The sequence below is a fragment of the Anolis sagrei genome, chromosome 2, assembly GCF_037176765.1.
Source record: "Anolis sagrei isolate rAnoSag1 chromosome 2, rAnoSag1.mat, whole genome shotgun sequence".
NCBI lineage: Eukaryota > Metazoa > Chordata > Lepidosauria > Squamata > Dactyloidae > Anolis > Anolis sagrei.
In genome coordinates, this window is record NC_090022.1 from 114,049,291 (window position 1) to 114,074,164 (window position 24,874).

The 24,874-nt window shown below is 39.9% G+C and overlaps 1 protein-coding gene across 2 annotated transcripts; it reads right to left on the bottom strand.

Annotated features, from left to right (window-relative positions):
- Window positions 1–2,925: 2,925 nt before the first annotated feature.
- On the bottom strand, window positions 2,926–23,860 carry DUS1L (dihydrouridine synthase 1 like). 2 transcript variants are annotated; one of them, XM_060764836.2, is made up of 14 exons: window positions 23,756–23,860; window positions 18,521–18,767; window positions 17,473–17,581; window positions 16,757–16,807; window positions 15,584–15,696; window positions 14,882–14,964; window positions 13,941–14,044; window positions 12,112–12,256; window positions 11,871–11,967; window positions 10,640–10,728; window positions 9,587–9,753; window positions 7,872–7,909; window positions 4,991–5,066; window positions 2,926–3,364 (listed from the first exon to the last, which is right to left on the bottom strand). In XM_060764836.2, the coding sequence occupies exons 2-14, from the start codon at window positions 18,755–18,757 to the stop codon at window positions 3,216–3,218; spliced, it is 1,458 nt and encodes a 485-aa protein (XP_060620819.2). In that variant the 5' UTR covers window positions 18,758–18,767; window positions 23,756–23,860; the 3' UTR covers window positions 2,926–3,215. The 2 variants fall into 2 exon arrangements, with proteins under 2 accessions (XP_060620819.2, XP_060620818.2); XM_060764835.2 differs by lacking the exon at window positions 23,756–23,860 and adding an exon at window positions 23,513–23,670.
- Between the last annotated feature and the right edge of the window lie 1,014 nt (window positions 23,861–24,874).

Sequence of the window (24,874 nt, forward strand, 5' to 3'; positions counted from 1 at the left end):
ACAGGTATCAAAGGAGCATAACTGAAATCTCTCCGGGTGGAGTGCCACCTTGTGATACATGTAACCTTTTTAGTTGCCGGTAGGTGTATTGTTTCCCTCCCACTGCCTATTTCAAAATGTTAGATTTAAAGGAATCTGGAAACTGTAATTTCCCTATTACCAATCTGAAATCTTGAACATGTCATCTTTATGGGCTTTAAGCTCATCAAACTCCTCCCTCATTTCACATCCATGCCGAAGGGTGGATCAGCTACAGCGAGAGGCAGAAGCACATTGAGATTTCAGCATTAAGGAAAGAAGTTCTTTCCATCCTTGCATACTAAAGTTATATGAGCTAGTGTGTGGAGGGGAAGACTGAACCACAAAGCAGCCCGTTTAGTACAAATCAAGTGGGTATTATCAACCTGGAAAGATTTAAAACTGGTCCAGGGAACCTTTGGCCCCAAGATATTCCACCCGACAACTCCTAGCAGCCACACCTACATAGCACAACTAAGGGTACTCTGGAAGGCAACTTGTAACTAACCTCAAAGCAAAGCCTAGGACAAGATTTTAAAACATGACAAACAAAAAAAGATCCCTGCTTTTCAAGATTTATTTTCCCAAAGTGTAATGACACAATCTTATAGCCGGGATCTCTCATTTACATCTTGTGTCATTTACTTGCCATCTCAACCTGAACTATGCTACTAAAAGGAGTTTACAGTTGGTTAAGCCTTAAAAACATGCCCTTAAAATTATAGGTTGTTCCATTCATGTTCGCTGTGCTAACAATGACTACCAATGTGTTGTCCAAGGCTCTCATGACTAGAATCACTGAATTGCTGTGAGTTTACCAGGCTGTATGGCCATGTTCCAGAAGCACCAGTTACTACCAATATAGAGAATAGAGAGCACAATAACAGGAACAGGACCCTGTTCTATTCCAAATGTTGGCCACAAGTCATTATTTCTGATTTTCATACTGCTTTAAGGTAAGATACAAAATATAGTCCCTCAACTGTCAAACATATGTGAATTGTATTTCTATGAATAGCAGAGTTAAACATCAATGGGACCTGGAATCATAGAATCATGGAAGAGACCACATGGGCCATCTAGTCCAGCCCCCTGCCATGCCGGAAAAGCCCAATGCCTAAAGATAGTGGTTTTATACAATATTCTTTCCTAAAACATATTTTGAGCATCTTCTAGAGCACTATTTCTCTATCTGAAGAACCTTTCAAAACTGATTTTTCTTTGTCTTTATCATTTTCAAATATAATGGGTATCTTTTTCTTCTCCTTCAGTGTTTGTCCTGCTTGATGGTGGGGTCCGCTTTACTGGTTTGTTGTCACCATTTCACCCGGTCGTGCACCTGATGAAGGTGTCTGCCAGCAGTTTTCAGATCATTGTATTAAAATACAATGGGCATACTCCTGAATAAACATGCACTGCATGGGTGGGGAAAGTTTAAAGAGCCTCCTTGTTTCAACTGAAACCTATCAATGTCTCCACTTCAGTAGCAGGTGTGGCCAACACTAAAACAGCTGAATTACAGATGTACATGATCAACATGTGATTAAAAAATTGCATCCAGGCATTGTTCTTCCCCCAACTTATGTAATGATTTGTCGCTCTGGTTTGTCATTGGAGAACAGGCCAAGACAGAGTAAATAAGTTTCCTTGCTTTCAAAGCTGAAATCTTGCAGCATCTTTGAGAGTAAGAGAAAGAATCCAGTCTGCTTCAAGAGATGCATGTGATGCAATGCACAAAAGCTAATCCCACACATTTCTTTCAGTTTGTCTCAAAAAGGATACTGGAGGTTGCTCTATATCCTTTTATACTATCATACAGTTTAACTCCAAGCAGAGTAAAAGGCACAACAGAAGAGAATGAGGTAGCAAAGGCTGCCTTTGGTCCACAGCCTGGAGAATCTCCCGTTTGCTATATAGAAACGGGTTGCACATATGCAATTCTCTCAACATACTTATTAAAAAGTAAGCAGCATAAGACTTTTTTGGATATCTGGTTTAGGGCTGAGCTATTTATCTGAGGAAAAAACACTGATAGGAGTTAATCAGTTAAAATCAATTGAAGACTTTATAACACAACAGTGCTATTCCACGGCAGTTGCGCGATCACTGGCACTGGATAACAAGGCCTTGTTATCACAACTGTCTTCATTTGCAGATTTGTGCTGATTTGCCAATGCTTGGTCCCATGACCGCACCTCCAAATAGCCTCATAACGCTTCTGCTGCTCTCTCATTTTTAAAATTACTTTTAAAGCAATTTCACAGTTCCAGCAATGGTTAATTTTTAAGGCAAATATTGCTAAAAATTATAAAATAAAGGGCTCAAGAAAGTAAGGGGCAAAGTGGTAGAGGAAAATCCTACCTCGTGACACTATTTCAGTGCTAGCATGTTGGCATAGAAGTGGAATAGACCCATTCCATAGGCAGATGACAGAAAAGTGGCTGGACTGGCCGCTCCTGCAGGCAATGGGTTGGACACGGCATGGAGGCAGGCCAAAAGCTGTCAACGCTTCTGCTTCAAGGCTGGTTTGCTCCCAAACTTGGAAAATTTCAACTAAAGTGATTAAATTGTATTTTCACTTAATTCATGACAGTGCTAAAAAGCTAATAAATTTTACATTTCCCAGTTGATGCTTTGCCTAGTTCTGTAGGATTTTTGCTAAATTATTTCTTGTTTTTTGTTAGTACCTCGGGGCTAGGGAATTACAACTGTTTAGGTCAGAAGACTCACATGACTTATTTTTGCTCATGATTAGAGCACAACTGTTTACTCAGAGCAGCAATCATCCAGCCTATTCTGGAATGCTGACCTCAACTGAACTCCTCACTTGTGTGGCCCTACATCTTCAATGCTGCCTTTATTCTTCTATCAAAGATTCATCTGCCAATTTTAAAACCACACACAACATTTTAAACAGGCAAGTCATATCTTTAATTTGTCCCCATTGCAGCATATTGAGGCCGGTGCTCCTGGCTCAGTCTTTTGACATCTTTTAAACATATTGTGAAAAAGCTTTCTTTGCATCCTTTTTTATTTCCACTACAGGACATTTCCCTGAGAAAAGAATTTTTTCCTTAATAAAACCTCTCACATTTGATCTGTGGCGTCACGTTCTTGTGTTCTGGAAGCAGGGGTTTCTTTGGCCCAGAAGGGGAGACGGAGGCCGGTTCGCAAATCCACGAGGATGTACCAAGGCCTCATGCAACACCATCAATAGCTTCTTTTAGCAACAGAGCCTCCTCTACCTCAGCTTCCTGTGTTGTCTCCTCAAGCTTCTCCAGGCTGGATTGCCCACTTTTCCACAATAGACTTTTTTCATGTTTGGTTTTAAAAAGCAGCCCATGGCCTAAAGAACCAAAAAGAAAATGTGTCTTGGTTAACTAGAAAGTATAGCCATAAGGGAAAGGCATATTACTGGGAATGGCAATTAGAGAATCAAAATTCCCCCAATATACAAGTGATATTATTATAATTATATGAGGTTTCAAAACTTTTTTAAAAAATAGGTGTGGATGTGGGTAGTACCTTCTGTTTGAGCCTAAAAACATGGCTATTTACATAGAACTTTGACCTGGAGTAATGTACTGTGGTCATGTGATGACATTAACCATTGTTATTGGCACTTTAGCTTGTGTTTGAAGAGACCCAATGACTTACAGGTATAACTGTGTTTTAGACATTTTAAAATTTGAAATTTTATTGAACTATGTTCTCATTGTTGTATTCAGTCAAATTGTGTATTGTTTGATGATATGTATTTCTATTTTATGTGTGGCACCTTGAGTGCCTTGTTAGTCGCCCTGAATTCCTTTGGGGAGATGGTGGCGTGGTATAAATAAAGTTTTATATATTATATTTTATTTGATATAGAATGTGAATGTGATATAGAATTTTAGGAAAATGGGCCTGAATTCACAATGGATTATTTTAGGTGGATTATTTGACACATTGTGGGCCTTCAACATCTAGGCTTTGCATATATATCTGACCATAATTTCCCTTGGTTTACAGAAGATCCAGAGGCATCGAGGCAGGGGGTTGGACTAGATGACCCATGGAGTTTCTTCCAACCAAGATTCTAGATACAGGAATACTGCCATGCCCTGGCTAATACCTCTTTTGGGTCCAGATGCATGCATGAGTGGTGACTGGAGAACTCCAGGCATTCTTGGAGAAAAGAGATTATCTGAATACATTTTAGACCAGAGATAGTATCAAAAAGGCCTTCATTGCCATGACCTACAACTTTTTGGGAACAAAAGATAGCTTGCTGATTTTCCTGGACCTTTTTAGTGACTGCCTTTCTGGTTACAGTTTGAATTAAAGGTACTGATAATAGCACTTAAAGCCCTAAAGAGTGTGGAACCATGATAACTGGGAAGGGCTTCTCTCTGTGTATGCCTGGTCAATGTATTGTGGTGTTTAGCATTAACACTGTCCAACTGCTTGTAACAAATACTAATAGTGTATTATTGGGAAAACATGCATTAGAACATTTGAGCAGTGCCTTAAGAGAATCCAAAACAAACAAAATACTAACATTTCATAAGGATTAGAAATAGGGAAGGATGACTAATAAATATTTTAAAAGGAGATGGAAAATTATTATGTAATTAAATAATACATAAATATTAGTAGAACAATAAAAGTTCAATTAATGAATAACTGCTGCTCTGTAAAAGAAGTATAATTTTTCAATGGCTTGTCAGAATTTGAATATGGATTTTGCTTACTTATTTTCTGCCATGAACATTAAAAAGTGCAACTGAAAAACGTTCCCTCTTAATATTTTTGTAAATTCAGAAATTGCTAGTTTTTCTTAAAAGCTCAATCAGGCAAACCTAATTATAACCTAGATTTTATATCTCTTGAACTACTAATATTCTGAGCAGCAAAATATTCAATGGTTTGAAAAATCTGTCTTTTACAAGTATTCACCTCATAAGGGAAATTAAGCCTGGACGGTATTTACCTGGGCAATCTGCTGTTTCTCTAAAAGCCCTTTTCTTACAGCATCCTCGACACATGTTAAACACACACTTGTTACCCTGGGAAAAGAAAGAAAAAAAAAGGTTTAATATTTGCATTGGAATCCTAAAATGTCAATAGATGGGATGATTTATTTATTTATTTTGTATCAAAAGCATTGCATAAATTAGTATAAAACTGATAAAAATAGGAATACAAGTGGCTAAATATCTTTTGACCAAAAACGGGCAAAAGCAACGGCACTGTCGGCAGCCTCCAACAATTCTTCCTCTGTACATGGGGCAGGGCATAGTGGACAAGCATACAGATGCGGAGCTGTCTGTTGTGCTTCACAGTCACACAAGGTAGGAGATTCTTTTAGGTAGTGCCATTTTGACGGGTTGTCCTTTGATCTGCCCACTCCACTTTTGAGTCTGTTCAGAAACTTCCAAGTTGCCCATTCTTGTATAGTCGAAGGCTTTCATGGCTGGAATCATTGGGTTGTTGTAGGTTTTTTTGGGCTATATGGCCATGTTCTCTCCTGACGTTTCGCCTGCATCTATGGCAAGCATCCTCAGAGGTAGTTCTTGGTTTGCCCATTCTTGGTCTGCCCCTGGAGGAAGACCCTTGTAGGGGTCATCCAATTGGGATTTTCTGGTTTAGCTGCCCAGAGGGATACTCTTGCTGTTGCTGGGGGGGGGGGGGGGTAGTCATGTAGTGGATGGCTTTAACAGTGTTCCAACCTTATTTCTCTTACATTTAGCAGCAACTTCCTGTCGCACATCGGGGGGGGGGGGGGCAATGCCAGCTAGCTTGTAGAGTTTATCAACAGATGTAGGTTTGAGACATCCTGTGATTATTCTGCATGTTTTATTCAATGCTATATTCACCTGCTTCGCGTAGACAGACTTATGCTAAACAGGGTAGGCACACTTGGCAGTTGAGTAAGACACGGCCAGGGCTGATGTTCTCATTAATTTTGGGTCTGCTCCCCATGTGCTGCCAATAAGTTTCCGCAGGATGTTATTGTGTGCAGCTACTTTGTGCTTGGTGTTCATGCAGTGTTTCCTATATGTTAGTGTTTGATCTAAGGTGACACAGAAATATTTATGATAAAATATTGCCTTGGTGTTGAACCAGGATATGAAACAAACACAAAGCCCTCAAAATTGTGCAGCGATTCTTTCACATGAAAAAAAGAAAAGATTTCCTTAGGAAAAGAATGCTCCCAAGTTCAGGTGTTAAATGGAAAGTCCAACAATGAAACCTTCTGAAGAATTATTGGGCTTTACAATTCTAGAAATGCCATAATACCATGTGCTCTGTCTCAAGAATTTGTTCTTGAAACTGTTCCGATGAGAGGCTGAACTAAACACTGCAAACAACAGAATAAAAATAACCAAATATTATCCAATGAAGTATCAGAGCTTTCATTTAATTCCATTTTTTCCTTCTTAATTTAATCTATTTAGAGTCTATTATGTATGTAACACTGCCTCGGCAAATGTCCTAACCCAAGTGAATAATCCATCCAACCTATATCAAAGGAAGCTCTGATACAACAGCAATTTGATCAGACAATGGTTCTAATCACATCCTTTCTAGAGTACTGTGTATATTGGGTAGAAGAAAAGCATGTGAACCAATGTATAATGGGATGCAAAAAACTGCATATATTCATAGAATTATAGAGTTGGAAGAGACCTTGTGGGCTATCCAGTCCAACCTCCTGCCTCCTACGACAAGAAAACTGCCTCAAAAATATCATTTAGTCATTAGGCAAAAAGTCTTCTGTGAAGGAGGTGGGTGGGGGGTGTTCTGACGTTTAACTCTATACTTGTAAATTCTGATTTTGCACTTGCTACAGCATGGAAAACTCCTCAAGAACTGACAGTGTCAAATAAAGGATGCCTTTATCATTGAATGAGAGCTGGTGATAGGGGCATGGACTGACCGTAATGACATTTTAGCAGTTTTTCAACTGCTTTCATCATAAATTTATTTTGTTGTGCACCGTAGTCTCTCAAACTTATGAAGAGACCATGCTACTGATGCTATTGTCTATTCTTAGCATCCTTATCCAACCCTTGTTGGAGCAAAACAAAAAACAAAACAAAATAAAAAAATGATTAGTGATATCACACTCCTTTTAAAAATATGTAAACAATCTATTATCTACTTTTAGAAGTTTAATAGGAAAAGTATTCAGTTAATTATAAAGACAACACAGGAGGTAGGGAGTCACATTTTCAGCTCTTTTCGGTACAATACAGTCTAGCCCAGAATATAATGGAAAACGATTCTGCCCAGCAGATGGCAGCTCATCACCAAAGACCAGAACAGCTAACTGCTGAGTGACCAAAATATGCCATCCACTACTGAAATTACTTAAAGCAAACCACAATCATATATATATGTATATGTATGTATATGTATATGTGTATATGTACACACACATATGGCACAAAGAGCAGGATCATAAAACATGTAATGTTATAGCTCCAAACAACACCCTTAATTCTAGTAGTCTAATGACGTTCTGTCAGACAGAGGCATGTATGCAGAAGTCTATGGGGAAAAGGCATGCATTCTAGATTTAAGTGGTATTATTCAGTTGGCAGACAATTCCTTTCGAGAAAGTTTTCAAGACTAGCATTTCAGATTGTAACAATTGTAACAGATTGTACTTAGCAATAAAGCGCTAACCAACAAACTGCTCTTTTGAGAAAAGAGAACAAAGCAATTCAAGCTTTAAGCTTTGCCTTGGGCAGCAGTTTCACTCCTACTATCATAAGAATACATAATAGTAATTGTAATCTTACTTAGTATTTGATGACAAAGGTATTAGTATCAACAGAAAGAGAAACAGATGATGACAGACCTACCTTTGGATTTCCACACTGATCACATTTCGCATATTTAGCTGAAAGAAAGAAAAACATTTAATAGTTCAAACTGGAATCTTTTTATATTTTAGTTATTGACAATTTGAAATATATATTTATAGGAGAAAATATAACAAAGCAAAGGGATTTTAACCAATACAGATACCTTGAAGTTAGAATTCTTAATTTGAAGATCAAAAAAATAATCCAATGCCTAAGTAAAATTATTCAGAAAGAAATGAAGAAAACAGGGATTGCACTTAACGAATTATTCAAAGTAAACTTTCACTACAGTGGCTGATACCATAAAACAACTCTAAACAAAACTTACCAGGTTTAGGAGTCACAACAACTTTACTTGAAAATCTGCATTTTCTGACTAATATTCTACAACATTTTTGACCTTTATGTTCTGTACACAAAAGGTTATCAGCCACATAAGGGGAAAGGTGTGACAAACAAATTTCCCATGGTGCTGCCTATGCAATTTGGAATAAGAAATTTCTGCATATAATTAAGGCTGTCGCCAAATTAAGGACCTCTTGGGCAATGTGTGCTGAATGTTCCTCTGTGTGATGAAATACAGTTCAAGCTGGGCTTCTCTTATCCAGAATGCTTGGGACCAGAAATGTTTAGGGTTTCAGGTTGGCTTTTTTTTTTGTTTTTTTTTGGGGGGGGGGGGGTTGGAATTTTTGGTGTACCTGTATTCACATATACTGGGACAACAAGTCTAAATATAATATTCATTTATGTTCTGTATATCTATTATACACATTGCCTGAAGGTAGTTTTAGATAATATTTTAAATTATTTGTACATGGAACAAAATACAGTGAACTTCTAAAAAAGGTGTTACTATTTCAGCCTCCCATGTGGCCAGGTTGTGATTTTGAAGTACCATATTTTGAATTTGTTGAAATAAGGGATGTTTTATATGTACTTACTTATTATGTTGTCAAATGCCACATTATTTGATTAAATTTATATAATTCCACCAAAGAAAAACATATTTTGTAAAAGCTGTCTTTCCTGTTTAAGTGCAACAAAAGCAAAGGCCCATTCTACAATGTACTTTCTACCATGTTTACATTAAAATTATTTTTCAAAAAGCCATTTGATATATTGAAAGTCTGCCATCTAATTCATCCAGAACATTAATTGATCAAAAGGAATTTAATATAACATCACAAGAGTGCACAATTTTAAGCAAGCAAGTCCTTTTAAGCAAGCAAGCTCATGTAAAAAATAAATAAATTCTGGTTTAAAGCAGTGTGAGCCATAAATCTGCACCTTGTTTTATTGGAGAACATTTCTAGATGGCTTTCAAAGATATTATTCTACGAAAAAGTATATACTCCTTAAACACCTTGCTTTAGGGGCACAGATGGCTGGGGTTTATCACAACTCCTGACACATTGACAAATTGCCGAACCAGTTTTAATATGTCTTGATGTATTGTTATTGCTGTCTCGCTAATTTTTGATTTTGATTTGCTTTTTTGATTTTTGATTTGCTTTGTTATTACTTGTTATGTTCTCTATTGTATTGTGTTTGTGGCTTCGGCCTGTGTAAGCCGCATCGAGTCCTTCGGGAGATGCTCGCAGGGTACAAATAAAGTTAATAATAATAATAATAATAATAATAATAATAATAATAATAAATTTGGAAGTGGTACATCTATCACAACAATGAAATATTGCAGCCCTACATCTTACGTTTTAAAGATGGATCAAAGCTTTTATTAGGATTTCTTAATTTCTTCTTTTGTTTGTTCTTTGAAAGAGAATCCAAGGTCCCATCTTCCTCATCTTCCAAAGCTCGCTTTCCCCGTGTACTGCCTTCAATCCTACTAGTACCATTTTCCTTGCATGTCTCTTTGGGCCTGTGAAGGTTAAACACCACAGTATTTAAAAATATAAGGCAGCAAGTGCTTTCTTTTTTATAGACACCAGTAGTATATGGAAAACAGCAAGGGTGGGCAAAATGCTGCTCTCCAAACATTGCTGGATGACAATTCCCAGCATCCATTGTCATCAATTACACTGGCCAGGGCTGGCAGGGGAGCCTAGGCCACCAACTTCTGCTGGGAAGCATTATATAGGTACTCGAAGGAAAAAATGAAGCAATAGTTATGAGCTAGTCAGGTAATGAAAGTATTGGTAGACTACCCAGGATTTTTCTGCTTCTTAGCAGGGGCTTGGACTGGATGGCCCACGAGGTCTCTTCCGACTCTATGATTCTATGATTCATGTCCCATATCTACATTGGTAGAATATTCAGGATTTTAGACTCCTTGGAAAATATTCCCTATGTATTAATCAGGAAAGATCACATACTGTTCTTGAGAAAAAGAATCTCTTACTTCTTAAAAATGATATTGTCCATTTATGGCAAAATTACATTATTGCCTCCCAACCAATCTCAGAAAGAACTATCACTATGTGTGACTAAAAAATTCTTTGTTTGAGGCTTAGGAAGGAATCTTCAAATCCAGAATGAAATTGAAGGGTAAATTATATGCATATTTCACCATACAAGGGTGAGGGGAAGCGGGGACAAGATGGGCATTCAAAGGAAAGAGGATAAAGTATCATCATCACCTCTATTGCAATTGATTTCCCCCACTTGTTGCCAGAGATGGTGAAAAGGAACTCATCTTTGGCCTCTACACACTGGTAAGTTTGCTAAGCTATCATTCAAAGATTGTAGGTAATTGGCTTAACTGCATGACTTTGTGCAACACATTGCACTGCAATACAGAGACTCACCCTGGCCGGAGATATGGCTGACAAATCCAATGGAAGAATGGCAATCCTCCTTGTGGATTCTCTCCTTCCTTCAATTGTGCTATTTCTTTCTGTGAGCACAATAAGAAATAACGACAAATTCAGCTTTGTCTGAAGCCATTCATTGTTACTGCCAATTCACAGAGAGCAAACATGAATTAAAATAATAGGTTTTAAAAACTTGAATACACAAGAATTGCTGAGCAAACTCTTGCACTCACACACTCCTTCAATATCAATATCTCTCTCTCACACACACACACACAGACATGCTTTTCCTATCCCATGTCACTCCGTACTGTCTTCTCTGCCTAATGCCAGCTACTGTCTTCCCATATTTGTCACCACAACCACAGCACCTGTCTGCATGTTTTTACTCCTCCTTGTCATTTTCCCTTCATCTGAGTCTACCAGGCAGTGGCAGAACCTCTTTGTCTTTCTTTGGTCAGAAGAATGTTTTATAATCAGTCCATAATAGCACTCCAGCCAGTTGTCATTGTCATTTGTTCTGAAAGCAGTACGCTTAGTTGGGGCTTAGAGGCAATCTAGAGAAATAAAGATGGCATGTGGCTCAAAGCTGATGGTACAATGTTAGGTCATACCATGGAGGAAAATAATGATGTGAAGGTAGAAGCTGGACCATTCTGACTGATGCTAGCCAATCACAGCTGAGGGAACTTTGTGAAGAGGTGGGGGGTCTATGGGGAAGAAGGGACACAAAGCAGGGGTTTGTCTCTAACAGAAGGCAGATAGGGAAAAGTTTGCAGTGAGATAATGAAAGGGTAGCCTAGAGACAGGGAAAGCATTAGAGGGATAGGAAGGAGAGGATACAGAGATGGGGGAAACTGTAATAGAGACAGGACAGTCAAAGGGGGGAAGAATTGAATAGGTGTTTGCGGAAACTGTTCATAATCAAACAATTCAGGGGTTAATGTCTGATCTAATTGTGTATTAACAAATTATGTTTGTTGATTATTTTTTCTTTAAACTATGCCTGGTTGTTCTGTTAAGTTTTGATAGGGATCCTGGATACCTCAGAGAATCAACAGAATATCACAACCACTGGTCCACATAGGGCTCATCTTGAGGCCCAATACATAATCTAGGGAAGGTTCTTGAGGGCCAAGGGATCAAGAAGAGTGAGAGAACAAAAAGTGTTACCGACTATGGGGTTGAGAGGGGATCCATCACAAATGCATGTAAATGGAAGTACCTGGCAATGTAACTTCAGTTCTTGGTTAACAGCTATAAGTCCATCCAGTGACTTCACTTTTGCTAATTCATCACGCAGCTGATGGTGAACTTGCAGCCTGGGGGAAAGATAACGTTAGTTGTGTCGCTCACCCATCAAAAAGATCCCAAATCCAGTATTCTTTAGATGGGCCTAGCTCTGATATGCCCTTCTTAGCTTACAGAATGTCATATGAGGGGATATAAGCAACCCAATTACTCACGTATGATGCCAAAGCTTAAAGAGATGAGCCCTGACATAGGACAGAGGGCAAGGGTACTGCTGTACTATTTCCAAGTATTCCTCAGCCATCTCCCAAACTACAGGGTTTATTCCTTCAAACAAAGCTGGATTGTGAAGATTGCCCTCTGAGAAGAAAGAGCCAGAAGTAAGATTTTAATTGTTTTACACCTGTGATTTTGGAGCTAGTTTCATAATGCTAACACACTGGGGCGGATGGTGGTGGAGCAATTCTAGGGGGAAATGGCAGCAGGGCAGACTGTGTTTCATCTTTTTCTAAATTCTAATCTGTGTGCTTTTTTACACTCTTTTCCTGAGCTGGATATAGCGATTAGTCCCGTGTGGGGAGGAGAAGGGATGGAGGAGTTTTTTTTGGTAGAGAAATAATTAAGGTCCACCATCACCTGCCAATTTCTCCCCCTAAATGTTCCTTTTGCATTCCCTGTGCAAATTCGGATTTGGAAACATGAGCCTACCAAGACTGGCATCTGCCCCCAATCATTCAAACTGATTAAGCATTTTAATTTAGTTTCTGAAATCTGAAAAAAATGACAAGAACATAATTTGAGTTTCTAAACACATTTGAGTTTGAATGCCACAATGCTCTATTGCTCATTCATTTGCAGGGTAACTGAGTATGGATTTGATCATAGCTCTAACCATTACACTAGTCGGTAGGCAACCTTTCCTGCTTTACTTCCTGGACAACCACTACACGTTTAATAAATAATTTCAAAAGACAACAAATTCCTCCATAACTCAACCTTCAAGTGCCCAAAGTTAGACAAATGTCTGTCTCATACTGTGTTGTTCCACCTTCCGCTAAAATCATAGTGGATATTACATGTATGGCCAATGTTCTTGATCGACACTGTTACTTTACACAGACCAAGGTCAAAGGAAAACTTTTATCTATTAATGTGAACTAAGTTGGACCAAATTAATGACCTCCTCTTCTTAAAATCAATTTATTTATTTATTTACTACATTTCTATCCCGCTCTCTTTCACCCCAAGGGGACTTACAACTTGGCAAAATTCGATGCAACAATATGCATACAAAAGCAATATATAACATAATTAACTAAAAGCAATAAACATATGTCTAGGTAACTATCTTATCACTCTACTCATGTCAGCTACCACAGCCAAGGAACTGAAATGGAGCCTGCACTGTCTATTCAAACTGGTTTGATTGGGGGTACAATTCAAAGGGCTGATTATGACTATCTGAAAGACTGTTTTGCCTTATGTGAGGCTGCCTGACTTCTAATATCATTCAGGAAAGGGTTCTTCTCAGCCCCATCACTGTCATAGGGACATCTGGTAAGGACCCAGGATTGCTTATTTATTTTAATGCTTTGTATTATACATTGTTTTATCTATATTTGTTTTATAGTAGGTCCTTGCTCTCACTATGGTTTGGTTCTAGGACTACCCATGGATATCAGAATCCGTGGATACTCAAGTCCCATGATATACAATGCTGTAAAATGGCAAAATCAAGGTTTACTTGTTGGATTTTTTTTTAGAGGGGTGGTATTTTCAGGCTGTGGATGGCTGAATTCATGGATAGATTTTATGGATTATGGAGGGCCAACTGTATGCTGTAAGCAAGCCACTTTAGGTTATACACTGGGAGAAAGACAGGATATAAAATAAATAATTCCCCAAAGTTTAAAGTAATGTTTTAAGAGGCAGAATCACGCAACTATATTTGAAGCAAGGTCAATTAATATGACGTGGACCTAGAATTTATTATGGCTTCATTGAACAGAGTAATTTAAAAGTGTCTAAGGAGAAGCTCTCTTACCTGCACTCATGACACCCTGAACTCCTGTCTTCTGAATACACCTTTCCACATCATTCAGGTACTGTACGTTTCCATTTGCAAAGACAGGGATGTTCACAGCCTTTCTATAGTGGTAGACAAAAAAAGGAAATAAATATAAGTGCAAAGAAAATCCAGAGCAAGGCAAATCTAAAAACATTTTCTTCTATCACTGTGATAGAAGTGTCAATATCACTTCTAATTAAGAACCACTTAATTAGGGCACTCCTAAACTGACCACTTATGTCAGTTTGGATCTGGTTTGGGGAAAGCTGGTTTTGCTGCAGATGATTAGATTGACATGTCTGAAACAGGTTTGAGACCAGGAAGGGGATTACATTTAACAATGGATGGTAGCCTCAAATTGGTTCCAGAATCTGCACTATTTTTTTCACATTTCCAAGCAAGATGTGCACTAGCGCTCCAGAGGCATGGGCGGGGGGGGGGGGGGGAGTGGAAAGGAAAGTGATAATTAGCAGTGAAGGTAAATCAATTACCCATCACAGATGGTCAGTTAGCCCTCTGCTGCCCAACTATGCCCTTGGGGTGTTTTTAGGCAGCACTCATTCCAGTTTCACAAAGCATTCTAGTGCAGGTGAGGATCTTTAAAGTGCCTTCACATTCTGCAGAGTTGATCTCAATGTGCAATGTGGTTTAGAAGTAGGGCTCACTGAAATGTGTTAAGAGGCTTAACTTGGCCATTCCCCCAACTTGGCTTGATTCACTTTAGACACTTTAATATACATTGCAGCATACTTTAGTGGAGTGTGTTTTATAGCTCCTGTAGTTTACAATCAGTTTCAAGCTGCAATACATGGTTAGTGTCAATGTGTCCATAGCTGCATGGGTTTAGTCTTAGTCTTTGGTAACATGATTTTAAAAAAAACTGTTTCACATCACCATGCTGCCAACTGGAAGCTTACCTCACTGCCTGTATGTGCTCCCAGGAGGCTACACCTGCAAGAGGCCCCTTCTGTTCTTTAGTGCGACCATGGACAGTCAGGAGCTAGGACAGAGTTATAGTTGTTGTTCAAGGTGCATGAAGTGAATATATGAGAAAATGTGCAGTCCTCCCCCATGCTCTTTGTGTTATGATTCTCTGCCTCTAATGCTGGGTAAGGATTCAAATTAAATGGCAATCCTCCCATTTTCAACTGTGAAGCCTCAAACCTGAAACATTCTGAACACCAAATGTTCTACTAAGAGCAAGGGAGTGTCTTCAAACAACACAACTAAAGCCTATGTTGTAAGAACTCTGTTTTAATTTCAATCAAAAAATGAAACTTGAATGTGGATCTATTGCTTTCTATAAAAATGCACACAGATTAGTAGGACTGGCGGTGATGTCTTTGTTTTCACTTTCTTCACTGAACTTCGGTTCAGTGACAAACCCCAGCAGCAATCTATTTTCTCAGAACGTACTGTTCCACAGGTGAAAGCTTCCAGCCTCCAACTTGTTTCAGTACAATGAACTCAATCAGGACGCCTCATTTCTGGTCCTAACTTTGCTAGGAGATACGTATCTTACTTCATCCTTTCTCTTTATGGAATATAAGCTACTAAAATTGAAGAACATGAGAGCCCTGTAATTAATGCAAAGTAACAGGGAACAGTAGATTCCCTACTTGACAACCAGCCTCTTCCAGCAACTGGGCATATTTCACAGTCTTGGCAATTTCTGGGAAAACACGGATTTTGCATGTGATAGGAACAGAGAGCTTCTCGTTAGCCAACATAACTGGAAAACAAGACAAAGATCACTTGTTGATAATCTGTAACAGAGCTTTAAACAGCAGAACTGCTTTCTCTCCCTGCTTTGCATAAACTACATGGCCTACTACATAATGGAACAGCAAGCAAAAAAGAGGACTGAATTCCCTTCTACAACAGAAGACTTATGTCGGCAGAAAGAGGAAAGCAGTTTTCTCTCATTCCTCCTCACATCTCCTGGAAACTTTCTGGATCAGATTTAAAGCATGGTAGATATTGCTACCAAAGAAAGGGGAAATTATATTTTCACTGGAAATTGTGCCTCTGTTTCACTGACTGTAACCCTGATGGGAGTATGTTGGGATTCTACCCAGAAGAATAAAAATGATCTTTCCTCAAGTAAAAGCACAAAAGGCTGAACACCATCATGTGTTCTTTTGCACGGGGAGCATTTGTCTCGGCTGAAAATCTATCCTGCCCTCGAGATCTTCATCTGAGATCCATCTCTGGGTGTCCCATTGATATGGAGCAGGTGGCTGCAGAGTTATGGGTTCTCCATGCTACCGGCAGCCCTTAAAGAATGCCCATCTCAGAGAGGCCTTGTTTATTTTTACTCAAATTTCTTTCTGGCAGCTGGTGAAGACTTTTCTATTCTCAGACTTTTAAAGCTTGAAACTTTACCTTACATATGTGTGATTTTTTTCCTGATGTGTTTTGATTTTAAATTGATATATTTGAGTTTAAATTTATATATTTTAAGTTGTTTTCCCCTCTGTTTTTCATTCCACTGTTTTTAAATCAGTTATAGTTTAATATGAGCAACAATGAGATCTTTTGTTATAAAACCTTATGTCATATAAATAAAATTGTACCCCAAAGACAGTTTTTATTTATTTTTCTCTTTATTCTTACAACTAGCCAGCTCTGCTTTCTTTTTTTTCACCAACTTTCTATATTAATTAAAAAGTGCCACAGTTCACCTCTAAAAGACAATGCCTTCTTGTAAAGATTAAAGCTGAATCCATATACACTAACTCTTCCAGACAATTATTGTATTTACATGCTTCTCAAGAGCTTCAGAGACTTACTCATTCTCCGAAGAAGGTCCCATTCTTCCTGTAGGAATGCTCCATAGTGACCTACCAATAAATAAGTATTTTTAAAAACACAGCCAAATGAAATAATTTACTGTGGGCTACTAAAAACATCCACAGTTAAATAGATTCACAGAAATGTTTCTACTTGGACAATGAACTGCATTTTCTAGATCCTACTTAAAAGATAAGCTATTCCCTCACAGTTCATATGAGAAATACAATGGGCTAGTGCTTGGCAGAGACTGAAAGCTTCAGTAGAGGGAGTTCCCATTAAAATTCTGTACTTTCCACATCAACTGAAGTTCCCAGGACCCCAACTCAGCATCTTATCTGCCCTTTCCTCATCTAAAGAGTGCTCTCTTTATTTCTGAAATACTGTCAGGAATTATATTGTCAGGGAGCCAAGAAATAAAGTAGCCCAGTAAAGCAATCAAAAGGAAGTTTAAATTAAGAGAATTAAATGGGTGTGTGTTTTATGTTATAACAGTAGTAGAAAGCAAGGCTGCCATTCTAAACTCAGACTCCCAGGCAGCACTGACCATTAAACCCAGTTTGCAAGTACATGTTTGAATTGCACTGTCTCTCTAATTCATCTGGATTGCAGCTGCCAAAGAACATACTCAGCAATGCTAATACGTTTTATGGGCCTTACACCCACATTAAGCCCACATAAGCCTGTGTTATTTCAGATTCTAGTATGCATATACCTCTCTTTGCAATCATCTGAGGACATCCCAAATTCAGGTCAACAGCATCACAATAATCCTGAGCCAGCAAGGCGGCCTGAACAAACACTTCTGGATCATTGGCACAAAACTGTGAAAGGTATATAAAAGGCAAAGAATAAATCAGACATATCAACACCGAAATACCAGAAACATATGAATAAAATAGACTACTATATAATTGAACAGTCAAATATCATCGTCATTCTATTTAAGATAACAGAGTAAAAACTCTCCTGTCTTATTAGTACACACCTTGTGATGTTTGCCTGCATTACATTACAAAGTTTTCTTCATGAAAATATAGACAGATAAAAAGTTTCCAGACACCAGGATTCCATGTCCAGAAACTCTCCCCAGTAATTCCTCTTAACTTTCAAGTTTCATTGTAATGCTCATGGAGAAATCCATCCCGTATTTTTAAAATACACTGTTTTGCAATGTTATTTGGATCACTGTCCATGCCAGCTTGTATTGTGGTGAGGCAACTCCTCCCTAAGAAACATGGGAAGATAGTGCCACGGATGTACACAACAATCTGTGTCAATGAGGTTGTTTCCTAGAGACATCTGTCAGCTACTTCCTTGCCACAATGAAAACTGAGATATATATCTGCTGTTATTATTATCATCATCATCATCATCATCATCATCGAAAGGAAGGTTGACAAAGCATAAACACAAAAACAAGCCAATTTGACAACAGTTCCAGTTTGGAAGAAATTGTTAGAATAAAAAAGAATCACCCAAACACATCCTGGCTGCCTCTCATCATTCTATTTCATGGAGAAATCCATTTGCAGCAGTCAGATTGTTATTATAGGGAAGTGTTTGTGCACTGAACATGATCTCTTTGTACAATTAGTATGTATTATCTATTGTCTCCCACATGGGTGGATTTGCAGTTTTATAATTAATATTGTATCATGTAGGTAGTTGTAAACCATTGTTCTAAAATATTTATTACAGAGTAGCATTTCATAATATTCTAGAGTACAAAACTGAAGGAGAAACCATGCAATTGTTATTACCTGCACAATCAAAGGTCTATCTTCTGGACACACATCACAATATAAGTTTTCCTTACGGTAATTGGCATCTCTGACAAAGACCTGAGCATGCAGCATAGGAGTGTAACACAGCTGGGCTCCATGGCGGCGGCTTAACAGTCTCCAAGCCAACTCACTCTGATCCACCATGGGAGCAACCACAAAGCGGGCACTTTTCAGTGTATTTTTCCAGAACTCAAATCCCTTAAGTTTGGTCATCTTCCTGTGACTAGAAGAAAATTTAAACAATAGAGCCAACATTCTCCTATTGATTCAAGCAAAGACAAAACTGCATTTTTAAAAAGTAGCATTGGATACAGTGACTATTAAAAGTGTTCAAGTATTAACTCTTGGCAATGACATTTACATGTCTTCCAGTTTTATCATATGCAGAGTTCCCTGCAGTAAGCACATTCAGTGGAATGCACAAAATATTGAGTAATTTTATCTAAATACATATACATCTGTGTAAACACATTTTGTATAAGATGAATAAATATTTGAGGAGTCTTGGTGTCCATGTGCATGATGAAAATGTGTGTGTAACAACATGTTCAATTCAGATAATACTACTTGCAGACCTCTACTATATTTTTGCAGAACTATAACGGAATAAACATTGCAATTTTTATAGGACTATAAAGTCAGGAACAGTTGTGAGTGTCCATTTACCCTGCTTTACATTATCACATTACTCCTTGTTTTGTTATTCCGATTTGTTAAAGACTTGCACCCATTGCTGACAGCTCAAATAGAAGCCAATGGGTTTTTTCACCACTGCATTTTTGCACCTTAATAATGCTACACTCTAAATCAAGACTATATTGAACATAATGCTACATAAATAGCACCAAAACAACACTGTCATCTTCTCCATTGATGTTATTTATTATTTATTTATTTACAGCTTTTATATTCCGCCCTTCTCACCCCGTAGTGGACTCAGGGCGGATTACAGTGTACACATATATGGCAAACATTCAATGCCAATTTTTGACATACAAACATATACTGACATACACAGAGGCTATTTAACTTTTTTCTGGCCGCCAGGGGAGCTGTCGCTTTCATCGTCCATCTGCGACGCTGATAAAGCACTTCCGCATTCCCCACATGCTTCCCCACTGGAATGCTTTGCTGGAGTCTTCTTTATGGCCTCATAAATCTGTTAATTTAGCCTCCCCACACTTTAAGGTGGTACCTTATTTTCCTACTTGACAGATGAAACTGTCTTTCGGGTTGCAAAGGTCAACAACAGGCTACACACAATTGGTTGGAAACCCACTCCAACCCGGCTGGCTTCGAACTCATGACCTTTTGGTCAGAGTGATCTTAATGCAGCTGACACTCAGCCAGCTGCGCCACAATCCCGGTGCTTATGTTCCACATAAGCAAAACACTGCAAGGAACCTGATTTAAATTGTTGGTAAACAATGGTTTTATTACTCCCTGTTCTATGAGGGTTTCAAAGAAATAGGTGTGTTGGTCTGTTTCAGCATAAAGAGAAGGGGTCGGGGAAGTGGATGTATGTGGGAATAATCTAGGAGCACAATTGAAAGTGATTTTTTATTTATTTATTACTTTTATTTTCTTTCCCCCACTTTTTACACCCCATGAAGCTGTATCAGAAGGGTTGGAAAATCTCTACATTTCAAATAAACAGACACAATTCCAGTATACATTGATCCCTCCTCCTCATAAAAAAAATACGTTTCCCAGGTAATTGCTTAGAAATTGGCAGTCCTTCTTTGAAAATAGAGAACATTTATGAGACTATAACAGCAAATAAAAGCCAGTGTGGTGTAGCGCTTTGAGTTCTGGATTATGGCACTACAGACCAGGTTTGAAATCCCAGTTTGCTTGTGGAAACCCACTAGCTAACTTTGGGCAAGTAACATTCTCTCACCCTTAGAGGAAGGCAAAGGCAAATGTCCTCTGAACAAATTTTGTCAAAAAAAAAAGGACCAACAAAAAAAAAACCAACTACTCCATGATAGGTTCACCTTACCATCCAACTACTAAATACCAGAAAACACCAGTTCCCATCTGATGTTGGAAGCTAAGCAGGGCCAGACCTGATAAGTACTTGGATGGGAGAGTGCCAATAAATCCCTGATGGTGTATGCAAGAGCTTTCCAAACTGTGTGTCACAACACATTATTGTCTGAAACGTGTAGACGTATTGTGCAAACATAATAATGACAAAAAACCTTGGAAATATATATGTTTAGATATATTTTTTAAAATATAAATGAAAAAATGTCATAAGATATGTTGTGTCCTTCTTAATTTCATTATTATAATTTATGCATGTTTCCTTATCTCTTATAAGAACATGGTTTAATTTCTGGCTTGGTAGTAAAACTGAATTTCTGTCTCACAAAATTATACATGTCTAAAAAGGGAAAAGGAATTACCCTGCAAATTACAGTCCAACCAGCCTCCTCAATACAATCAGCAATATATATATGCAAGACATCTACAATAAAAATTCCTGGACTGTCTGGAACAAGAAGACATACTTGTCAAGGAGCAAGTCAGATTTGGGGAAGGCCAATCCACCATAGACCAAATGCCTAGTATTACAACATCTTGTAGAAAAATACTCCTTCCATAACACGTTAGCTCTGTGTGACCTTTATAGGTTTTAAAGCAGCTTTCAGTTCAATCTTTCGAGTTAAACTATGTAAAAAACTGGCGACCTCCTCAAGTGACCAATGACTACTTTACCTAAACCACCTACTCCATGAAGGGATCTCACTGAAAATAAGATGTAGCCCCTAGGGCCACCTCACCAATGCAGTTGGAACTGTGAAAGGTGTCGAGCAAGACTGCATCCTGGCCCCACTACCATTTAACTTTTACATCAACACCATGGTGGATCATCTTGACAACATGGACTTCCACCTCCCAAAACTTGTGGAAAGAAATATTTCCACCTTACTCTATGCAGATGATGCAGCACCACTCTCAAGAACACTTTCTGGCCTTAAAAGAGCACTGAGAGCACTAACAAAATACTGTAAAGCAGATTAGCTACAACTTAACTACCAGAAAACCAAAATCATGGCATTTGCCTAAAAACCAAAAGTAACTCCTGAAGAATAAAAAAGATAAAGGTTTTCGCTTGACATTAAGTCTAGTCGTGTCCGACTCTGGGGGTGGTGCTCATCTCCATTTTTAAGTCGAAGAGCCATTGCTGTCTGTAGATGCCTCCAAGGTCACGTGGCTGGCATGACTGCATGGACCGCTGCTTTCTTCCCATCAGAGCAGTACCTATTGATCTAGTCACATTTGCGTGTTTTTGAACTGCTAGGTTGGCAGAAGCTGGGGCTAACAGCGGGTGCTCACACCACACCCTGAATTTGAACCACCGACCTTTTGGTCAGCAAGTTCAGCAGCTCAGTAGTTTAACCACCGTGTCACCGGGGGCTCCTGGAGAATAAACAGGCATTAAATTGAGCAGGTCCTTTGTTTCAAATACCTGGTAGTAGTCCTCCTTTCTACCAGTAGCAGAAAAGTCCATAGGGATCATATGGCTAAGACTACGCAAAGGAGCTCAACTGCCATTCTAAAATACCTCAAGTCAAGAGGTGGCCACTTTGTACCTGCAGCACTCAAAACTAGTATTATTAGTAGTAATACTAATAATAAACTTTATTTGTATTCCGCCCTATCTCACCAGAGGGACACAGGACGGATTCCAACATACAAAAAAGCAAACATTCAATGCCTCAATAAAACAAACAAATGTTAACAAGTAATTCAAAATAACTCCACATATGAAAATAACATGAGGCGCAGCTAGCTGATAGCCAGCTGCATAAAATCACTACTGACTGAGAGGTCATGAGTTAGAAGCCAGCCCGGGTCAGAGTAAGCTTCTGGCCATTAGTCTAGCTTGCGGTCAATCTTTGCAGCCCGAAAGATAGTTACATCTGTCAAGTAGGAAATTTAGGCTTTATGTGGGGAGGGTGATTTAATCTAATTTATGACACCATTAAAAAAACCTTCCAGCAGTGTGCAGAAGAATGAGGAAGTACTCCACCAAAGGACTCGGTGTCACAAATGGACGGGGAAGCAGGAGCTCCCCCTGTGGCCGGAATGGAGCATACCCTCATGAAGCCGGAAAGCTGGAATGTTAAATTGCCTCTGTGTTTGTCTATATAGGTTGTATGTCTAACTGGCATTGAATTTTTGCCATGTATATGTGCATTGTAATCCGCTCTGAGTCCCCTGCAGGGTGAAAAGGGTGGAATATAAATACTGGAAATAAATAAAGAATAAAACATCAGAACCTAACATCAATAAATTAAACAAACCATATTCAAATAAATTTATATAATGACATAAAACATCTGAGTGACAGAAAGCCAACCAAAGTTTGCAAAGGTGTGTAAATTGTGAAGCCAGTGATGACAGTTGGGCCAATATGAGTGAACAACGCCCAGATACAACAACTGTCCTCGACCGTAAGTCCGGAAGCAATCTCTCATTATCTAATCTAGGCATCCTCCAACTGCGGCCCTCCAGCTGTTTGGGCCTCCAACTCTCAGAAGCCCTAACAGGCTTGTTCAATTGTCAGGACTTCTGGGAGTTGAAGGCCCAAACAGCTGGAGGGCCGCAGTTGGAGGGTGCCTGATTAAACCCAAACCAGTAGCACAACTCCTGTATGGAGCCCAGCTAGGCCCCTTCTCCAATTCTGCCTCACTAGGGCTTGTGGGGCCGCTAAGCTGCAGAACTGGCTGGCTCGAAGGTCAGCGGTTTGTATCTGCGGGGCAGGGTGAGCTCCCCTTCCCCGCCCCGCCCCGTACTCAGAAGGCTCTCCACAAGGGCACCCGGCCGGGCCCAAAGGGGAGCTGCCCCTCCGCCTGAGCAGGCAACAGCAGTCCTCCCCAAGCAGGCCGCCCCCCCGCCCTCCTTCCCCTCGGCCCACGCCCCGCCCACGGCCCTTCCCCTCCCGCCTTGGGGTACCTGGTGCCTAGGCCGCCCCCGGCAGGGCGCTGCGTCGAGAGCCCGGCGGCGCCTCCGCCATCCCACTCCGGCCGGCGAGCAGGCTGCGGCGGTGTCGCACCAAACAAGGCCCCCTGGAAACAAGGGCGCGAGCGAAGGAGGCCGCCTGCCTGCCTGCCTGCCTGCCTGCCTGGAGACCCGCCTGCCTCCTAGAGGCCTCTGCGACAGGAGGGAGGGAGGGAGAGGAGGAGGGGTGCGGCCCACCTGGCTCCGTGAGGAGGGAGACGCCACGACCTTGGTATCCACGGAGAGGAGGAGTCTCGTGGGCCCACTGTAGCCCGCGCATGTTCTAGGGTGGCCACGGTGTTCCTGCCTCTTTAATGGCTGTGGCGGAAGGGGAGGCAGAGCAGGTGTTTCTCTTCACCTGGCGAGCAACACCTGGAGCAAAGCCCTCTCTGAGTTGTTGTAGGTTTTCTGGGCTGTGTGGCCATGTTCTAGAAGCATTCTCTCCTGACTTTTTCCCTGCATCTGTGGCGGGCATCCTCAGAGGTTGCCTGCCGTAGATGCAGGCGAAACATCAGGAGAGAATGCTTCCAGAACATGGCCATACAGCCCGAAAAACCTACAACAACCGAGTGATTCCGGCCATAAAAGCCTTCGACAATGCAAAGGCCTCACTCTCCTCCTGCTCAGCCTGGAAGGGAAAGCCGCCCACCCCAATTTCACTCCAGCAGTAGAGCGGTTTTTTAAATTATTAATTGTGTCAGAAGCGAATTAAAATGCATTTAAAAACACAGCGTTTTTAAAACTTGGCATTAGACTAAATTTCTTTTGACCAGAAGCTGGCTACTTAGAGTGCCTCTGGTGTCACTGTGAGAAGGCCCTCCATTGTGCACGTGGCAGGTTACATTGTAGTAACCTGTGGTTTCCTCTTCTCCTCACTCTCATGTCATAGACTCCACTTTGTAGCCCCATTTCTTAAGGTTGACTCTGCATCTCGTGGTGCCAGAGTACGGTCTGTTCAGCGCCTTCCAAGGCACTGAATCTTTTCTGTGCACTCTGATTAAGGTGCTGCCACTTTTGGACTTTGGCTTGCTGAGGTGTTCCTGTGAGTGTCTCTGTCTTAGGAAGTTGTTTCTTGATTTAAGCTGTTGGCATGCTGGCTAATATCTGAACATAGGATGGGCTGGAGATGTCACTCCCTTGGTCCTTTCATTCATGGCTGCTTCTTCCCGGCAGATGTCAGGCGGTGCAATACCAGCTAAAACAGTGTAATTTCTCCAGTGGTGTGGGGCGTAGACATCCTGTGATAATGGGGCATGTCTCATTAAGAGCTGCATCCACTATTTCAACCAGGTGCGATGTATTCCACATTGGGCATGC